This window comes from Temnothorax longispinosus, chromosome 2 (assembly GCF_030848805.1).
Source record: "Temnothorax longispinosus isolate EJ_2023e chromosome 2, Tlon_JGU_v1, whole genome shotgun sequence".
Taxonomy (NCBI): Eukaryota; Metazoa; Arthropoda; class Insecta; order Hymenoptera; family Formicidae; genus Temnothorax; species Temnothorax longispinosus.
This window is the reverse complement of record NC_092359.1, coordinates 13,416,006-13,434,822: the sequence shown is the minus strand read 5'-3', so window position 1 is coordinate 13,434,822 and position 18,817 is coordinate 13,416,006. Positions and strand designations below refer to the sequence as shown.

At 38.8% G+C, this 18,817-nt stretch overlaps 1 protein-coding gene across 7 annotated transcripts; it reads left to right on the top strand.

The window, feature by feature from the left end:
• Nucleotides 1-6,500: 6,500 nt before the first annotated feature.
• On the top strand, nucleotides 6,501-18,795 carry LOC139808866 (uncharacterized). 7 transcript variants are annotated; one of them, XM_071771342.1, is made up of 10 exons: nucleotides 6,502-7,988; nucleotides 8,243-8,330; nucleotides 8,561-8,671; nucleotides 8,768-8,983; nucleotides 9,071-9,410; nucleotides 9,945-10,037; nucleotides 10,302-10,388; nucleotides 11,536-11,694; nucleotides 11,822-12,125; nucleotides 12,204-18,795. In XM_071771342.1, exons 2-10 carry the CDS (start codon nucleotides 8,262-8,264, stop codon nucleotides 12,502-12,504), a joined length of 1,680 nt encoding a protein of 559 aa, XP_071627443.1. In that variant the 5' UTR covers nucleotides 6,502-7,988; nucleotides 8,243-8,261; the 3' UTR covers nucleotides 12,505-18,795. The 7 variants fall into 7 exon arrangements, with proteins under 7 accessions (XP_071627440.1, XP_071627443.1, XP_071627446.1 ...); XM_071771339.1 differs by having other exon boundaries at nucleotides 6,501-7,988; nucleotides 8,771-9,410; XM_071771338.1 differs by having other exon boundaries at nucleotides 6,507-7,988; nucleotides 8,768-9,410.
• Nucleotides 18,796-18,817: the final 22 nt, after the last annotated feature.

Below are 18,817 nucleotides of genomic sequence, written 5' to 3'. Positions count from 1 at the left end.
TTCGAGCGTAGGGCTCATAAGTGTGCGCTTTTCTTGTAATTATTTTCCGCCATCGTGTTTTTAATTAATGTTTCCATTTTTCTATTAAAAAATAATTAATAAAATGTATCCTATCATTTTTCATGATCGTAATTATGAATTTTCATTTAAAATTTAGTCCGAGAATGGAGTGACAACTCCGCCCCGGCAATTTTGACATTTCAATTTTTGCACCTTTGTCATTTTCACTCTATACCAGTTGAACAAAGCGACGTAGACCAAAAATGTCCATATAAATTTTGTAGCCAAGGGTTCACTCTTTACAACGGTATACCACATTTTACTAAAATTATTTGTTTTGTTGTTAAAAATCGGCACTGAAAAAATAGTGTAACAACTTCGCCCCGGTCTCCCCTATTGAATACTTGTCTTAAATCTAATACAGGACAAGTATATATTGAAACTCGTCGAACCTGTATTAGATTTAAGACATGTATTCAATATTTGTCCCTACTTTCATAAATTACATTTACGTCCATAAATCACATCTAATACAGAACGAGTATTGAATACTTGTAAAATTACTGATGAGGGTTTCAATGTCAGTGCTGAAGTACTGGACCGAGTGTTTCATGTGAAATAAATCACTAGCCAGTATTTTAATAATAAAATTGGAAAAGGCTGTGAGAGAAAATTAGACGCGGTTCTTTGTGCATAATATCAGAATCACTGATTTATTACTTATGTTTTACATCAATCAATCCGTACGTTTCGGCTCAAGTTTGAGCCATCTTCAGCGGTATAATATTAAATAATTAAAAAGTTCTCCGTTCCACCGTGGTGAGTTTCATGATTGGAGATTTCAGAAACAAAATTGGGATAAAGTTCCGAAAACGGCCACCCTCCGATTTTGATGAAACTTTGTGGAAAACTTCGTTCTGGGTTAGAATGAAAGCCCTTAAAAGGAATTTTGGCGACTCCTATGATAAAGCCATTTTTTAAGATAAAATGATACAAATATACGAAGACCTTCATAATTCTACGGGATGTTATAGCTCCTCCCCCGCAAGCAGGGGGGGTGGGGGTGAACCTCGGTTCGCGTGAAAAATGTATGCGTGGAGGCAGTAGGTTCCGCCCCCCTGCGGGGGGCTCCACATCTTTTAAACTAAACACATAGTGTGCCTTACAAAGTACATGCGTGAACTTTTCACGCGTGGAAAGTTAATATGAATTTTTAAATAATACTTCAATATTGTGTGTGTATAAGCAGTACACACGTAAGCGAGGGAGGGGCTACCGCACCTTTCCCGAAAGCAGGGGGGGTGGGGGTAAACCTCGGTTCGCGTGAAAAGTGTATGCGTGGAAGCAGTAGGTTCTTTCCATAATATTGAAAAAAGCTTCATTTTAAGTCGTATATCAGTCTTGCAACAACGATTGACAAAAGATGACTGATAGAATATGAGCAAATACACCGAATACTACAGAATGTAAATAATCAAGGTTGAAGCTAGTACATATATATATATATATATATATATATATATATATATATATATACTAGCTGGTTACCCGGGCTTCGCCCCGGAGAACATGTAATAAGACACGCAAATAGTCTCTCTTTCCCTCCGTCTCCCTCTCCCTCTCTCTCTCTCCCTCTCTTTCCCTCCGTCTCCCTCTCCCCTCTCTCTCTCTCTCTCTCTCTCTCTCTAAAATGCTATAAATTGAAAAATATTACTTTTTTATCGACTGAAGTTCAATTCTGTCGTATACTGCAATTTGAGATTTACTCAATTATTTCCTAAAAAATTGGAAAAATTTTGTAACCGATTTCCAAAAAGATACCAGTTTTCAAAAAGATCGGTAACGAAAAACTATACAGTTTATAGCACTTCCCGGAAAATTCTACCCTTGTTTTATATACAATTCTTTAAAATTCGATCAATTATTTCCCGAAAAATTTGAAAAACTTCTGATACTGATTCCCAAAAAAATCGGTAACGAAAAATTATGTACTTTATAGCACTCCCCGGGAAATTCTACCCCTACTTCATGTATAATTTTTTGAGATTCAATCAATTATTTCCCGAAAAATTGGAAAAATGAAAAAAATCGGTTTCCAAAAAGATTGGTAACAAAAACTGTACACATCATGGCGCTCCCCGTAAAATTCTACCCCTACTTCTTTAAGATTCGGTCAATAAATTCCCGAAAAATTGAAAAAATTTCCGTACCGGCTTCCAAAAAAATCGGTAACGAAAAATTATACACTTTATAGCACTCCCCGGAAAATTCTGCCCCTGTTTGATCTATAATTCTTTGAGATTCGGTGAATTATTTCCCGAAAAATTAGAAAAATTAAAAAAACCGGTTTCCAAAAAGATCGGTAACAAAAACTATACACATAGTGGCACTCCCCGGAAAATTCTACCCCTATTTCATATACTTTTGGTAAAAATTCGGTTCAGAGGTTTGGGCTGAGCGTTGATGAGTCAGTCAGGACATCTTCTTTATATATATAGATATATATAAATATATATATATATATATATATATATATATATATATATATATAAACAAGCTTGTAAAGCACGCCACAAACCCATGTGACAACTCGTCTCGCGTGGAAAGTGTATGCGTGAACTATTTCGACATATATATTAGTCATTTATGCCTTTTATGCCAATATAGAAGACACATAATGTGCCTTCAATACATGTGTATAAACAGTACATAAATAGGCGGGGGAGGGGTTCCGCCTACGGCGGAGCCTCTTCCCCCGCATAATAAAACTAAACAAACTCCCAGCGTGATACCTAACTGCTTGAATTAAAATGCTTGATTTATTGACCCACCCTTGCAAAAATGTTAAAAAAGTTGCTAAACTTTGGAGTCGCAAAAAATCCTTTTGGTATATGTCTTTTTTATCTAAAAGAAACCTATTCACAAAGTTTCACCTAAATCGGAGCACGGACATTTTCAGAAGAACAGCCCTATATTTTTTAACATTTTATCTTAAAAAATGGCTTTATCATAGAAGTCGCCAAAATTCCTTTTAAGGGCTTTCATTTTAAGCCAAAACGAAGCTTTTCACAAAGTTTCATCGAAATCGGAGGTCGGCCGTTTTCGGAACTCCACCCCAAAATTGAAAACATACTTAAACTAAAAGACCTATATCTATAAAAATAATTTCATTGTTACTATAGGTATTGTTAAAAGATCTAAGGTAACTCACCAAGTAGTCTAGAGAACGAAAACATCGAAACAAGTCGAACAAAGCAGATATAAAATTATGGTATGATATCTGGTAAAACTGTACTAAGAGATCCGGAGATCTTGTCGATACTACGCACAACAATGATATGATTCGGTATTACAAGAAGAGGCATGTCTTAGGTCAAAGCAGCATTAAAATAAATTATAAAAGTGTAGGTCAAACAAGTAAAAATAAACTAATAAATATTCAATGTATAAACAATAACACGTGATCTGACGAAAGACAAAATGTTTATGGGGACGCATGGTTTACAATTTATTTAAAGTATCAGTTTGAGAGTTCAGACTATTTTTTTGTAGCTTAATATGTGACATCTCAGAAACTAGTCGCTTTGCTAAAAATTTAACAAACTTAAGAATTTTATTAAAGTGCAGAAAGATATTCTCCCTATCCAATCAAATAAAAATGTTGTGTATAAAATATCATGTAAAAATTGCGACGCTTCATATGTTGGTCAGACGATGAGGCAATTAAAAACGAGAATTTCTGAACATCGCAACCATATTCACAGAAATGTAACAACTCAGTCTGTCATTACCGAACATAGAATTAATTTCGATCACGAACTTGATTGGGAGAACGTTGAAATCTTAGATAGGGAAAAATTTTTAGCAAAGCGACTAGTTTTTGAGATGTCACATATAAAGCTACAAAAGAATAGTCTCAACTCTCAAACTGATACAGAGTTTATGCACCATGCATACGTGTCTATTTTAAATAAATTGTAAACCATGTCCATAAACTTTTTGTCTTTCGTCAGATCATGTGTTATTGTTTATACATTGAATATTTATTAGTTTATTTTTACTTGTTTGACCTATACTTTTATAATTTATTTTACTGCTGCTTTGACCTAAAACATGCCCTTTCTTGTAATACCGAATTATATCATTGTTGTGCGTCGTGTCGACAAGATCTCCGGATCTCTTAGTACAAAATATACTTTTACCAGATGTCATACCATAATTTTATATCTGCTTTGTTCGACTTAATTGTTTCGATGTTTTCGTTCTCTAGACTACTTGGTGAGTTACCTTAGATCTTTTAACAATACCTATAGTAACAATGAAATTATTTTTATAGATATGTATCTTTTAGTTTAAGTATGTTTTCAATTTCGTTTCTGAAATCTCCAATCATAAAACTCACCACTGTGAAACGAAGAACTTTTTAATTTTTTAATATTATACCGCTGAAGATGGCTCAAACTTGATCCAAAACGTACCTACGGATTGATTGATGTAAAACATAAGTAATAAATCAGTGATTCTGATATTACGCACAAAGAACCGCGTCTGACCCTCACAGCCTTTCCCAATTTTATTTTTAATTTCGAGAGTCCTTTGACTTAATTTTTATTCAGTATTTTAATGTTAATGCTCAAGTACTGATCTGAATATTTCATGTGTTTAATTAATGAGAATAAGTTAAGAAAGGATATAGTTTTACTCTTACTGTTATATAAAACTATAAGATTATGTTAAATATAAGTAAAAGCAAGAAGGAAGCGTTGAGGTCAGGAGGTCACCGCTAATCTGTTCAATCAGCGAAGTCAAGCAACGTTGGACGCGATTACTACTTGGATGGGTGACACCGCCCTTACAAAATTAAATACTTAAAAAAATCAGATTTAATACTGTCAGCATTTAATTGGAAAATACTAGTGATAGTGATAAATATTTTTATATTACTACATGTATTAAATCACCTCACCTAGTATTTTATCACTACCACCAGTATTTCCCAAATAAATATTGACAATATTAAATCACTGATTTTTTTAAGTATTTAACTACTAACACTTTTCTGTAAAGGAAGATTCAATGTTGGTAGTTGGTATATTTAAAATTCAGATTATCCAAATAATTTGACTATCTGAATCTGAGTAATTGAATAAATTATCATATGTTGATTGTACGAGCAATTTTTGTTCTCTTTTTGAAAATAATAATTTTATTACAATTCTAGATACATTTTGCTCATATGTATAAAATATTACAATACTTATTGTAGATACAGGTTTTAAGATAAAAACAAAATCCGGATTTTTATTTTCTCCGATTTGACGACACACGAGCACAAAGGGTTAAAATTCTCGAAACAACGGGTGACTCAAAAAGTACGCCTCCGATCGCATCGCGCCGAGCATCAAGACGTCTATTTATAAATGCATGTTTTTCGTGCCAATTTAGTATATTTATCTCAGAATTCAACGATCGAGTAACCGCTAGACAATATTTATATGAACGTTTTTCGACTTCGGAAGATTTAATTGTGTCACATATTGTGCCCACGAGGTTTGAGAAAAAGAAATGAATCGTGAAAGATGTGTCCGAAATAGCCGCATTTCTCAAAAGCAACATTGACAAGAGAAAAAAGTGATGTGTCGCTGCCTCCGCGATAAAAATAACGCAAGCTTAGCGGCGTGACACAATTATGTTTCAAAAACCAAATAGCAACACTCAAATATTTGAAGGAAATTTCGCTTTGAACTACGATTTATTTCTATTATAATTAATAGTAATAAAGTATGAAAATCCACGTTAGGACTTTATACAATCTATCATCATATTCCTGTTATATGAAAAATTCAACTTCTATTCTTCGAAAAACGTTATCGAGTACACGTCCTTTGTTAATTATTCAAAACGGACCTGAAAATCTTTTCTCGATCGATGATCATATAATTTATTTGTAATATTGAAAATGGTAGGAAAATATTCGATCTCAATATATTTATAAACCCTATTATACATATAAAAAAATAAAATGTAAAACAAAAAGGAGCAAAGAAATAGAAGACTAGCGTCATCTGTTGACGAAACTTACAGTTACTTAGAACTATATTTCTAATTGTAAGATTTGATCACGTGAATCCCGCGCCGGCAATTATTAATACAAAGAAATGTAATTAAATGGTTCATTTAAGAGAATGTGCAGTGCAAAGTTCTATTAATTACCTGATTCGGCAAATTATTAAAAACAAAATAGTCGCGTACTTTGCGTCTCGCAAGAAAAAAAAGACGGGGGACTGACTATAAGTGCAGAAAGTGTAGCTGAAAGGAGATCCAACGTTACATGCGATATCAATGATCTCTGTGAAGATAAAGAAAAGTCTGTTCTTTCCATCTGCGGATTCGGCAGCCTCTGTGTATGTACCTTCTTTCCCGTTCCACGGAGCCACGAACGCGTGCTCGGTTCGTTCTCGGTGCAAGAGGTGCAACACGACGAGACGCGACGCGGTGAAGGCCTTCACACATAAAATGTCGTAAGAGCGTAAAACGTAAGCGTAAGAAAATCGATCAATCCCAATCGAGTATTTTCCCCTACTGGGGTTACGGACAGCACAATACTCGATTGGGATTGGTCGATTTTCTTACGCTTACGTTTTACGTTCTTACGGGATTTTATGTGTGAAGGCCTTGAAGCCCGGCCGAAAGAAAGAGACAAGTGTGCCGCGTGATCGCCATGCATGAAGAGAAAGTCAGGAAAAGTGGAACAGTGGAAGACGCTCCGTGAACGCAGCGTCCCGCCGGGTGCCGCTCGCAGCGGTCGGCCAGCGCGCCAATTAGCGCGCGCGTCGCGACGCGCATGCGTCACCGCGCAGTTGACCTTGACGAGTGCGAATGGCTGCGTCGACGGCAGCAGGCGCCCGCAAACGCTTCGGAAAGAGGCACCGGCGCGGCGAGCGGTTGGGAGGAGGGGGAGCGAGACGACAAGGTGACGACGCGGGGAAGGGGAGGCGCGCAGCGCGCGTTCCGTGTCGCCCATTGTTGTCCTCGTCGCGCGTAATGGCCACCGCGGGCATTCGTTAGCGCGTCGCACGGTACGCCATATCGCATCCCAGCCTAGCCCGAGCCACGGATAACGCCGCGAGTCGCGTCCGACTGTTTTTATGCCGTCGCTGCCGCCGCCGTTCGAAGCGCGGACAGAGTCCGAGCGAGCGAGCTAGCGAACGAGGAAGCGGGATAGAGCGGGTGAAAGGGAGCGACAGAGAGGAAACGACGTACGCGACGAGGAAGGAGCGGCAGCGGCCGCGCGCTTCGTACTCGCAGTCGCCGCAACCGCCACCGCGCCGCTCTACGCAGCCGACCATGATTTGCGCGGGCCGACGTTGACAAGCGTGTGACTCCGAAAGTGATCATTCGCGCGCGCTCCAAACCGCGTGCCGAAGCGCACGGAGCGCGTGGTTGGGCGAGCCAAGTCGAGCGCCGATCCAAGCCAAGCCAAGGGTCCGGCACCGAGCCGAGCCGAACCGAGGCGAACCGGACGAGGAGGTGAACGGAACGGAACTGTGCAAGTGAGCGAGCACCGAGCGCGCGCCGCACCGATCGTCGCGATTTTGGATGACGCGGCCCCACGTCGGAAGCCGCCGCCGTCGCCGCCGCCGCCGCCGTGAGTGTGAGGAAGCGTCCATCGAAGCGCTTGGCGAAATCGAACGCCATTGATTTCTCGCGCGGCTTCTACGGCGCGATAAGAGCATCGCGCGCGCGGTGGAAGAGCGCATTCCTCTCGACCCGCTCTCTCACTCGTAGATGCTGTACGTGAGCCGCGTCGTGGGCTACGGCGACGTGCACGCCCGCGCGTACTCGACGTACTCGAGCGCGCGAGGTCTTCGTGGTGCCCGCCGTGCGGAAGTTCGCGCCGCCACCGCCGCCGTCATGGCAACTAGAGGATCATCGGTTACCGCTCGGCAGCCGGAGTATTAACCCCGCGGCTCGTCGGACTATTACACGTGAGTATGTTTATTACGCGTCCGTCCGCCTATTGTCTCGTCTCTTGGCGCGCGCGCGAAATCGTGCTTTTTTTTCTCCTTGCTGCGTCCGTCGCGCCTCTGAACGCGTTCCTCTTCACCCTTACCGTGCTCTCGGCCAGGGTGTTCCTGTCGTCGTCGTCGTCGTCGGGAATCTCTTGCCGGTTGCTTCTCGCATACCTCGCACGCTCTTGCTTAAGCCGACAGTTTATAACGACCGCCTATTGATTGTGCAGGGTCAAAGGCAATACATCAATGGCCCTAGAATCAAATGGCAACAACGTGGTGTGGTTGAACACAACCCGTCCTGATCAAATACAGCAGGTATGCGTCGCGCGTGAGGCAACTTAAGACGAGCGAGGGAGCGTGTATGTTTGCGAACATTGACCGAATGCTGATCAATCTCATTTTCAAGTATTCATTCAGTATGTGATTTGTGACTCGTGTTTAATTGTAAGATATTAAAATATCTGTCGTAATATAATTTTTTAATTGATACATCTCTCTCTCTCTCTCTTGTATCAAAGTGCCTGACAAACCTTTCTGATTAACAGAGTCAACCGATCGAGCAGCCATTGAAGTGTTCCATGTTTACTCAAACAGAACAAACTAACAGTTTTACCCAGACGGAACAGAGCAATTCGAGTTACGGAGATCAGAGACAGGTTTGTGTTGGTCATTATTTTGTGATAAATGAAAAAGAAAGAAGATTCACTCAAGTTTTCACTCTTTAATCGTATTAAATGATATTTTTTCTACAGCAGCAACCAGCAATGTTTGACCCACAGCAAATTCAGCAGCAGCAAGCTGCTGCGCAGGGTCAACAGTCGCAGCAGCAGCAGCAGACTCAGCAGATGTACGTCACGCCGGACAAGAAGGAGGATAAGTCTCAGCAGCAGCAACAGACGACTACTACCGAGTTCCCTCCCTCCTTCTACTACAACGTCAACATGTTGCAGAAGGTTCAGACAAACGCGGTGAGCACAATCAGTGCAATCACCGACGACAAAGGTTGTTACCGTTTCGATGTTCAACCTGTCGGTTATAATACGTTGCTAAACCAGATGAGCATTGCCGCCGCTAATGCGACCTTCAAGTGTGACATTTGCGGCCTGGTCTTCGGCCACATGAGCCTGCTCCAACATCATAAGCGGATTCACAACTCGACGCCCAGCAATTTGCAACAACAGCCACAGCAGATTGTGGTGCAAACGCCGACAACAGTGACTGTCGCCACCACCCCGGACAGGCCGTACACCTGTGACGTTTGTGGAGCGTGTTTTGCATTACCGGGAGAATTAAAAAGTCACAAAACAAACATGCATCAAAAACCTAAGGTGCAAATTTGTGAAGATTGTGGCAGTGAGGACCCATGCGAACATCATCCAACTAAAGTTAAAAAGAGTACGTCCATAGCAATTAATTTCAGCTACAGTCAATGTCTATTTCCTGGTGGTGTCATTGATTTTAATAGTGACCACAAAGGAATTTACTTATCTTGCAGCACTAAAAATTTTTGTGATTTTACGATATTAGAAATTATTATACGTTCTTACATGATATTACATACTATTATTCTTATGTAGAACTTATGGTAATAATTGCTGTTTTTATAATTACAGTTCACTATTGATTATTGAATTTCGATTGATATCAGGGCAATTTAGATTGATATGTATCACAAAACTTTTTGGAATGAATTCCAATCAGAATTGTTTAGTCATTTCCTAGATTCTTATTGTTTTCTATTTTTAAGGAAAACAAAATAATCCCGATCGAAATTTATTTCGAAAAGTTCCATAATACGTGGCCAGATGTACGAATATTTGCAGATTTTGCTTTAGTTCTAACACACATTGTCCTACTGTGGTGTCGCACAGTATACGGATATATGAAACTTATTCAACAAAATAGAGATATGCATTCGTTTTTGCGTAGCTATCAAACCTGGTCATCATCCTGTGAAACGAAGGGGTGTCACCAGTGTCACCAAGTGTCACAAATGCAACGGCACGGGGATTATTTTTATTGGTAAGCATCATTTGATAGTATTTGATCGCTGATTGGATGTCACTTAATACCATTGATAAGCAGAAGAAAGATGTTGCTGATAAAGCGTTTTGAAATCCCGAGTTTACGTTTCAACTTTTATGTTAATATAAACGTCGCTACAAGGGATTATATGTGCACAATACTCTATCCCTATCAGCAACATTTTATTCAGATATTTGGTCATCCCTTTCCCTTCATACCTTTCATTGCTATCATGATCGTACATCGGGTGATATATGGTAGGTAAACACGACGAAAAACTAGATTCCGGAATCAGTTCCCTCGCAAAGTGTGGCGGCTGCAAGGCTACAGGCCGCATCGTCATAGGAAGTAAGTCGGATATAATTATCGTCAACACAGAGTATGGAATCTGTTTTGCGATTAGTATGTCTGAGTAATATCGTGTCTGTCTTAGATGGTGACAGTTCAAATTTATTCTCCGCGATAACTTCCATATTTGCATTTTATTGATGCTTGAGTCAACGACGCGCCGACACTTTTATGATTTATATAAAATATTGAATTTTATTATAGAGAAATATATTGGAATTATAACTTTTCACCGATTATACATAGTTTCATGAATTCTCTGAAACTCGACATTTAAAAGGTCAATTTAAATCAATTAATAACCCTTTTCTAACGTATTTATTAAAAATACTCAACGTGATTTTGAGTAGTTTCAATAAATACATCAAACGTTTATCAATAAATTTAAATCGATATTTTTAAATGTCAGGTTTGATATTGTTTTTATTTAACGTTACTTTATTTTTGCTTGCATGAATTTTTGTAGATGGAATATATATAGATATATATTTCTATTATCTTGTTCCTTTTTACTTTTTTTGTTCGTTCTATTATTGTTTAATATTTTTGCTATCTCAATTTTTACAAAGTGATTGTGATTATTTTGTTTTGCTGTTATTTTCTTTTCCTTTTTTGTAGAACTGTCGACATCTAAATTTAAGAACAATGGCACAGAATAAAAATCTCCCCTAAGGGACAGTTTTATAAACTTAAATCGCCAAGTTTTAATGTTTTTTGTACATAAGACAAACTCTTGTTAAATTTCCGTTCAGCTGTTTACGATTCTTTCACTTTATTTCGCGATATAGTTCATTGGAGATGATTTCACCATTTTGCATAGAATAAATTACATAATAAAGACAAAACCGCAAAGTTTCATATTGCTTGTGGCGTCCAGATTTTTTTAGTGCACTAACTTTTATAACAACCTGCATGATCAGATTGTTTCATACAATAATCGTTACATTGAATCATCATTCATTTTGTGATTTCATATTCCATATTCCTTTCTTGGATATAAGAATAAAAAGAGTAAACATTAGTATCACGAAGCGAATTCATATCGCATAGATTCGTAGATTCCTCGCGAAACAACTTCGAGCTTATCACTTTTGTAGAACTGGCCCTTTGAGGAAAACTAAAACCTTGTTTATGCTTTCAATTTCAGGTGGCAAGCAAAACAGTCAAAATCAGGCGGAAAAACCATTTCACTGTAACGTTTGCGATGGTACATTTTCTCGATATTCTTCACTTTGGTCTCACAAAAGACTTCATTCGGGAGACAAACCATTCAAATGTGAAGTCTGTGGTTTAGCCTTTGCAAAGGGTAAGTAAACGATTAAATTATATAAAACGCATAAGATAATGGCATATATTCATCTCTACGTATATTGATTAATTGAAGATTATATAAACTTATTTCCCAATGCAAATTTTTATTTCTTTTCCATTAGCTGCCTATCTGAAAAATCATGGAAGAGTTCATACGGGTGAAAAACCATTCAAGTGCAACGTTTGCGGCATGCAGTTTTCGCAGAGCCCGCACTTAAAGAATCACGAGCGAATTCATTCCGGCGAGCGACCCTATCAGTGTGAGGTTTGCGAAAAAACGTTCGCCAGACACTCAACGCTCTGGAATCACAGGAGAATTCACACCGGCGAGAAGCCATATAGATGTAACATCTGCGGTTCCGCCTTCAATCAAGCTACGCATCTCAAGAATCACGCGAAAGTCCATACTGGTGAAAAGCCGCATAGGTAATTTCAACATCCAAAGATACCGGTTATCGAAACGCGTTTATGTTTCCGCATACATGAAATCTTTGTGTTTTTAAGGTGCGATATATGCGAGATTGGCTTTTCCGATCGTTTCGCACTGAAGCGTCACCGTGCGATCCACGAGAAGTACGGTCAGACCGCGCGAAACCAGAATGCGAACAACCCGGCGAACGCACAGCAGGCCAACGCGAGTAGTCAGCAGCAGCAGTCGCAGCAGCAGCAGCAACCGCAGCAGGCACAACAAGGCCAAGTCGTGGTCGTGAATGCGACTACCCCTGTCACCGTCAGCCAAGGGCAAGGCCAAGTTATACTCGACGAGGTCTACAAGTGTCAGGTGGCCTTCCCAGAGCCTAAATGATTCAGCTAGAGAATACCTTTCAGGAGCTGGTAAAGAGGTTAACTTTTATAACCTTTTTTTAAATATTAATCTCGAGAACGGCAAAATCCATGGATATATGATAGAAAGGATATGGATTTTACTCTTGAAAGAGTCAAGTGAATCCTGTATGAGTGACTGAACGGCGCATCTCTTTTTTCGCGTGTGTGTGTGTGTACGGCCACTGGGTGTACGGGATTCTGTGAAGAATATTTAGCGACTGTCGATAAATTGGATTTAGATATGGATAAAGATTTCAAGAAAAGAAACGAAAAAAGAAAAAAATATATGGACGGAAAGACTCTGCGTGAAGTTGCGCGAGTGAGAAATTTCGTGAAATGTATCCTTGGAAGTTTATTTCATAATATACAATTGGACGATTTACAACCGCCAAGATCAACGAAGTCTTTTTGTGTGAAGTAATAGAGAAATACGTCTACCTTTATATTTTGCCATTCGGAAAAAGTGAAAGAACAATTGAATCGTATCGCGGCATACATTTCGTATATAATAGTTTTCTAAAATAAAACGGAAAATGTAATAATAATCGTATCATTCTTTCTTACATATGTGTAATAATCGTTAATTTGTCCATGAGAACAAAATTGCTAGACGTCTTGCCAGTATTTCATGATTTCATGAATGGCATTGTGCAATAGTTCCGACAAATTTTGCGATTAGCCCGATGATAAAGTGTACTTTCGAATGATTGTAACAACGGAGGATTGCGGCGGCATGTGTTTCGGTAATGTAAAGCGCAAGTATAAGGTATCGAGTATTTCTCTCTCTCTCTTTTTTTTTTTTTTTTTTTTTTTTTTTCAACAAATTGAAAATAGTTGAGAGATGTCCAAACCTCGGCCCTTCCGATTTTTCTCGATATCAGCAGAGGATAGATTGTCAATGTTTAAAATTTATATACCTACAAGGTAGAAAATATCTATTTAATTTCGACCGCATAAATTATTTATCTGACAAATGATGAACGCGTGAGTAAGCATGTAATCGACGAGCAGAGAATTCTGCATAACGCCCGGGAAATTTTGTACTTGCGGATAGTGTGCGGAACGGAACGACATCGCGATTTGTGCGAGCCCTCTTCCGTCCAGTCATTCGAGATCAGAAAGCATCGCATCACTAAGATGATGACAACGATCATGATGAAAAGCGGCGAAGGAGTAGTGCGGCATACCTATATAACTTGCTGGGGCTGCAATAATAATAGCGAATATCGACGGGCAAACTAAACCGTTTTATAATTTTAAGAGGCCGCGAACTATATGAGTATATTATAACTGATGAATAGTTGCTAGTTTGTAACAAGTAGCCGAGCTAGATTATATATATATATATACATATAAATATAAATATATATATGTATACATTAATTTTTATATCCCCACTTGTTAAAGCGATCCCGCACCGTCGCTACTTTAAGTATCAATGATCACCAAACGAATAGATTGTACATTGATAGCTCCATACATTCACGATTGGTGACTTGTGTGCTACACAGTATCTTATCTTCGAAGTTATTATTTGGATACCTTCCCGAGAATGTTCTTGCAACTGTTATGCAATTTCAACCGCGCGGATATTTCTTTTTACTGTTATTTCATTATTTTTTTGCATCTTTATTTGTGAACTCGTCATTCGAGCTACTATCGAACAACGTCTCTTCTCTTTCTTTTTTGTATAATTTTAAAAGATTTTATAATGCAAATTGTGCGAAGGAGACAGATATAAACATAAACGGCTTGAGGGTGTCCCAAATAATTCTTTTTACACGAAATTGATCTACTACGGAGTATTACGAGACGGTCAGTCTACGTGATTGCCAATAAATTCGACTTTCGCACGGAATCCGGAATTGGGGATATTTCTCTGTTTTACTAATTAACTTGTAAAATAAAGGTACGCAATTACATAATTTTACTTTTATATGATAGCAATACCTGTTACAGTATTTTCGATTAGGCTAGCCTCTTCATGCTGGATTACCTATCCTCGTTTTCGGTTTTTCGGGATTAGAATAGAGCTGTTTAAGCCGTGATTCACCCGCAATTAATTTTATAGCTCGTTTATCACCACTTCGTGTTGCAACATTGCCGCGTTTGTAACTTTTGCGAAATTGTAGGAAGGATGGCAAATAGTCTTGCTACGTAATGGCTTAGATAAGCTCCAATAAATACGGTTAAAGACGGAGAAACTAGTGGTGATATACGCGCTCGAAGTCGAACTGTCGGGGAGTCACAGATTAGATACACCTAAGTTAAAATATGAATCATAGTCAGCACGTAATGCAGCATCGTAAGTTTTATCACGAAACGGCAATACTTGGTTCTCTCTTTCTGTATTGCGAAAAAAAGAAATTCCGTTTCAAATCGACGCATGAATCCATCTTCTATTTCGATTATGATCACGAGGATGTAAAACAGAATAAAGATATCTTCGATCCTAACACTTAGTACATTCTGCACAGGAGCGACGTTTCTTCTTTTTCTCTTAACGTTTGTTCAGAGAGAACCCTTCCTGATAGGTAGTTTTTATCGAAGCGGGAACGTCACACTTCAGTATTCTGTATATTTACTAGAGTAGGCGCAGATTATTCGATTGTGTTTCATTGCAGACAGTATTATTAATTGTCATGCCTTTTTTCGAAGTGGTACATACATACACACCAAACAAACGAACAACGAACATGAAAAAATTTTCAATCAACAAAATAAATTTAATTAGAATCCATTCCGAAAAGTTCCACAATGTTTCCAGGGCACGTATTATGAAACTTTTCGGAATGGATTCCGATCGGAATTGTTCAGTTATTTCTCAGATTTGTATTGTCTCTTCTAGGGAAAACGAAATAATTCCAATCGGAATCTTCGCGCGGTCGAACAATTCGACAAAAATTTGCATTTGCTGTTAAAATTTAAAGAATTCGTTGCTTGTTTGTTCGTTGCGCATACACTCTTACCCGCGGACAATTTATGAACTTTAAAAAAAGTAACGCGAATAGGGTGACAATAAAGCGACTCTTGTACGTTTCACAATCATGTCCTTGTAAGATTAGGAGAAAATGCGCAGTATTGTCGTACAATACACGCTTAGCTGTTAAATTAGACGCAGGGATTTTTTTTCGAAATATCTCAAATCTCCGTGATTCATCCGATCCGACCAGGAAAAGAAATTATTTTAGTTCGTTCATGTTTATTTTTGTGCGACGGTCGAAAGTTGAATAACATTCAACGATAATTGACGTGCGTGAACGTCTGATATACATATGTTTTATATCATTTTGTCTTATCGACTTTTTAGTATTTTCTCTCAAATAAATTTCGCATGTTTATGTATTAATTTTATAAATTTACAAAACTGGGAAATTTTCTACAGTTTTATTGCGTTGTAGAAATTTTGACTATGATCGAACGTTTGTGTACAGAAGCACAGTTATATCTACGTCCACCTGCAGATACAAGATTATGAACTACGATTAAAAATATTTCAAAACCGAATAGGAGGGCTCTAATCGGCGTCGCGGAATAACATGATGTAAAACAAAAAATATACAAGACTAATAAGAATCACGGCGCGATTGATAGCGGCAATGTGAGCGATGTTCTCGACACGATGCGTTTTCAATTAATATTCACGTGAAACCTATTTTTGGGGGAAAAAGTCTCTATTTTGATTACATCGCTAACTCTATTGAAACTGTGATTAGACGGTCAAATTTACGGTAGTAACACGGCTTAAATAAGCGTCCACATCAAAACTTAAGACAAATACTCTTAGAACTGTTCACGAACGAATACTTTGCGTTGACGAGCGCGCGGACGAAACCATACTTTTTCGACCATACTTTTGTACACTTATACCTGCGTTGAAAAACTCCTAATTAAGGAGTCGAGAAGAATTGTGAAAATCGCAAGATAACCAAAGCGAGGTGTATGAATGTAATTACGAATTGTTAGACGCGACTCGAATCAGTACTTCTAAGTAACTTGTCGAGAATTGCTGCAGCAGATACGGCGCTGCGTCCCAGAATGTGTTATTACTTCATTATCACGTTTAAATATTTTTTTGCAGATCTATTAGTCCGATCCGGTTTTTATTTCGCACGTTCAGATTACGATTGCGACATGGCGGAAATAATCGTGCGAAGAGAGAGAAGCGATTTTGAGCGGTGTGTCTTCCCGCAGCAATTCCATGCTCCGAGATAATATTTCGTAGGTGAGGAACTCGCAGAGCTTCCGTTTGAATCAAAATCGTCTGGAAGCGTCTTCCTTAATCTCAGTGTACTCTGATTTGCCGAGATTTCGCGATTTCATTGTACATACGCATCCGTGAAACGAAGACCCATGCATGAGAGGTCCCGGAAATAGTTTTTCACCGCTATTTCGTCACTATTCTCGTGCATCCGTATATTCCGTATCGAGTGCAATTCATCAAGCGTATCGAACGAACGAGCGGCTCGCCGAGGTACGACTATAATTTTGCACTGTTAAGGGTCGAGGTTTCGGAACGGTGATTACGAAACCGTATTGTTTCTCCGACAATGTAACTTGCGTTCCCGGAAGAATATCACGTACGGATCCCTGAAATCCCTTCAGATAAACATCCGACCCTCCCAACGTGGAACTCTTAATGGCCTGAAAACGTCAACCGTTTTGCGCTTACTGTAATTTTGTATTTACGCAGAGAAGAGGCGTTAACGCGCATCCGCGCCGAATTTGTATATTTCCATTTGCCGAAGCGTACTATTTTTTTAATTGTAGCATCTTACTGTCCTATATATCCAACTCGATGTAATTAACGATCATTTTGACGCATTCATCATGTACGAATGAAGGAGGTCACACCACGTGCGGATTGATTTGTCACGCTCCTTCGCTGGATTAATTTACGATATATATATATATATATATAAACGATAGTGGTGATTTTTTTTATAATAAAATACGTTCCTAATGAATTATCTGTTCTTCATATGTCGTACAAATAAGCGTAACGATATTCTGTAAAGGCGATATTCTGATACCGAATACTGTGGATGTCGTTACCTGCTGAGCGACAAAATTTAAATTAGGATTAAACGGCCTCTCGTAACGTAAGGAAAACTTAAAAAAAGGGGGAAGAGAAGTTTGCAATTTTTTTAAGCTAATCGACGCATTTATCGCGCGTATACGATGACACGTGTGGGCTTAACTTTATTCACTCTACCCGATCGAAGAACATTTTGATAATTGTAAAAAGAAAAGGAAGAGAGGAGAAGAACTGTCGCGATCCGCACATCCTTACAAAGTAAAGTGGAAAGGAAATGTGCTATTAGAATACCATTGCTACGATCCACCCTGTGTCGGTACTTTCTATCGTTAGTTTTACGGGAATGCTGGATACCAACACGTCTTCTTTTTAACCCCCGCCTCCACTCGAATCATTTAATTCGACTATTTTGTAGTAAGACGGCGATGTACGCAAAGGGATGTATCTATAATACGTTACTTTGATGTAAGTTAAAGGTCATCTCGCATTATTATGCTCTATCTCTATATTCCTGTCTCTTTCTTTGACCCACCCCAATCATGAGTTCTCAAAATTCGCAAACGAGAGGAATCGCTTCCTTTGCCATCAATTGTTTCGTTTATCGCGGCCACGAACCGGAACTCGGTGGACTCGACTCTTGTTCGCCCGGAATATTGTTGAAAAAAGTTAAAAGGTAATGCAACGTTCATTGCGGCTATTCAGTATCAAGTTTCCACGGGCAACCTAAAAAAATGTTTTAGAAAATAGAATAAAAACTCAAATTAATCTTATCAGAATTTTACCAGGTTTTGAAGAAACTCAATCTGGAGTGCCGTCTAGAAAATTAAGACGCTTTTTGGGCGGCTCTTATACGCATCTTTTTGATTCCGATTGAAGAACCTCTCGCTCCTCCAAACGATTAAGTGTTTTCCATCTGAAAATAGGCCGAGTAAAAATTGATTCCGGATAACGGAGAGTCTGCTGCGAGTTACGGCCGTCACCGATAAGCTCGTTTTACTTAAATGAGGGGGCAGAAAGGAGGAAAAAGAAGTCGTAAGAAAAGACGTCACTTTTAGATTAGTCTACTGTCAATATACCTAGAACGGTAATTTTGAATGTAACGTGTATCATACTTGATTATCCGCTTAGATAACGTGCAAACCGTACCGAATAAAGAAAACTAGCGCATGATTATATCAGATCTTAGGTGATAACAATAAATGATGTCCGATATGGACATTTTCATTTTTCAAGGCCCTGGGTGACCTTTATTTTC

Excerpts from the sequence above, each read along its gene's own strand:
- LOC139808866 (XM_071771338.1), top strand. The coding sequence starts at position 8,262 with ATGGCCCTAGAATCAAATGGCAACAACGTGGTGTGGTTGAACACAACC. Across the intron at positions 10,038-10,301 it reads CACGGGGATTATTTTTATTG|GTAAACACGACGAAAAACTA; the intron begins GTAAGCATCATT and ends GATATATGGTAG. Across the intron at positions 12,126-12,203 it reads ACTGGTGAAAAGCCGCATAG|GTGCGATATATGCGAGATTG; the intron begins GTAATTTCAACA and ends TGTGTTTTTAAG.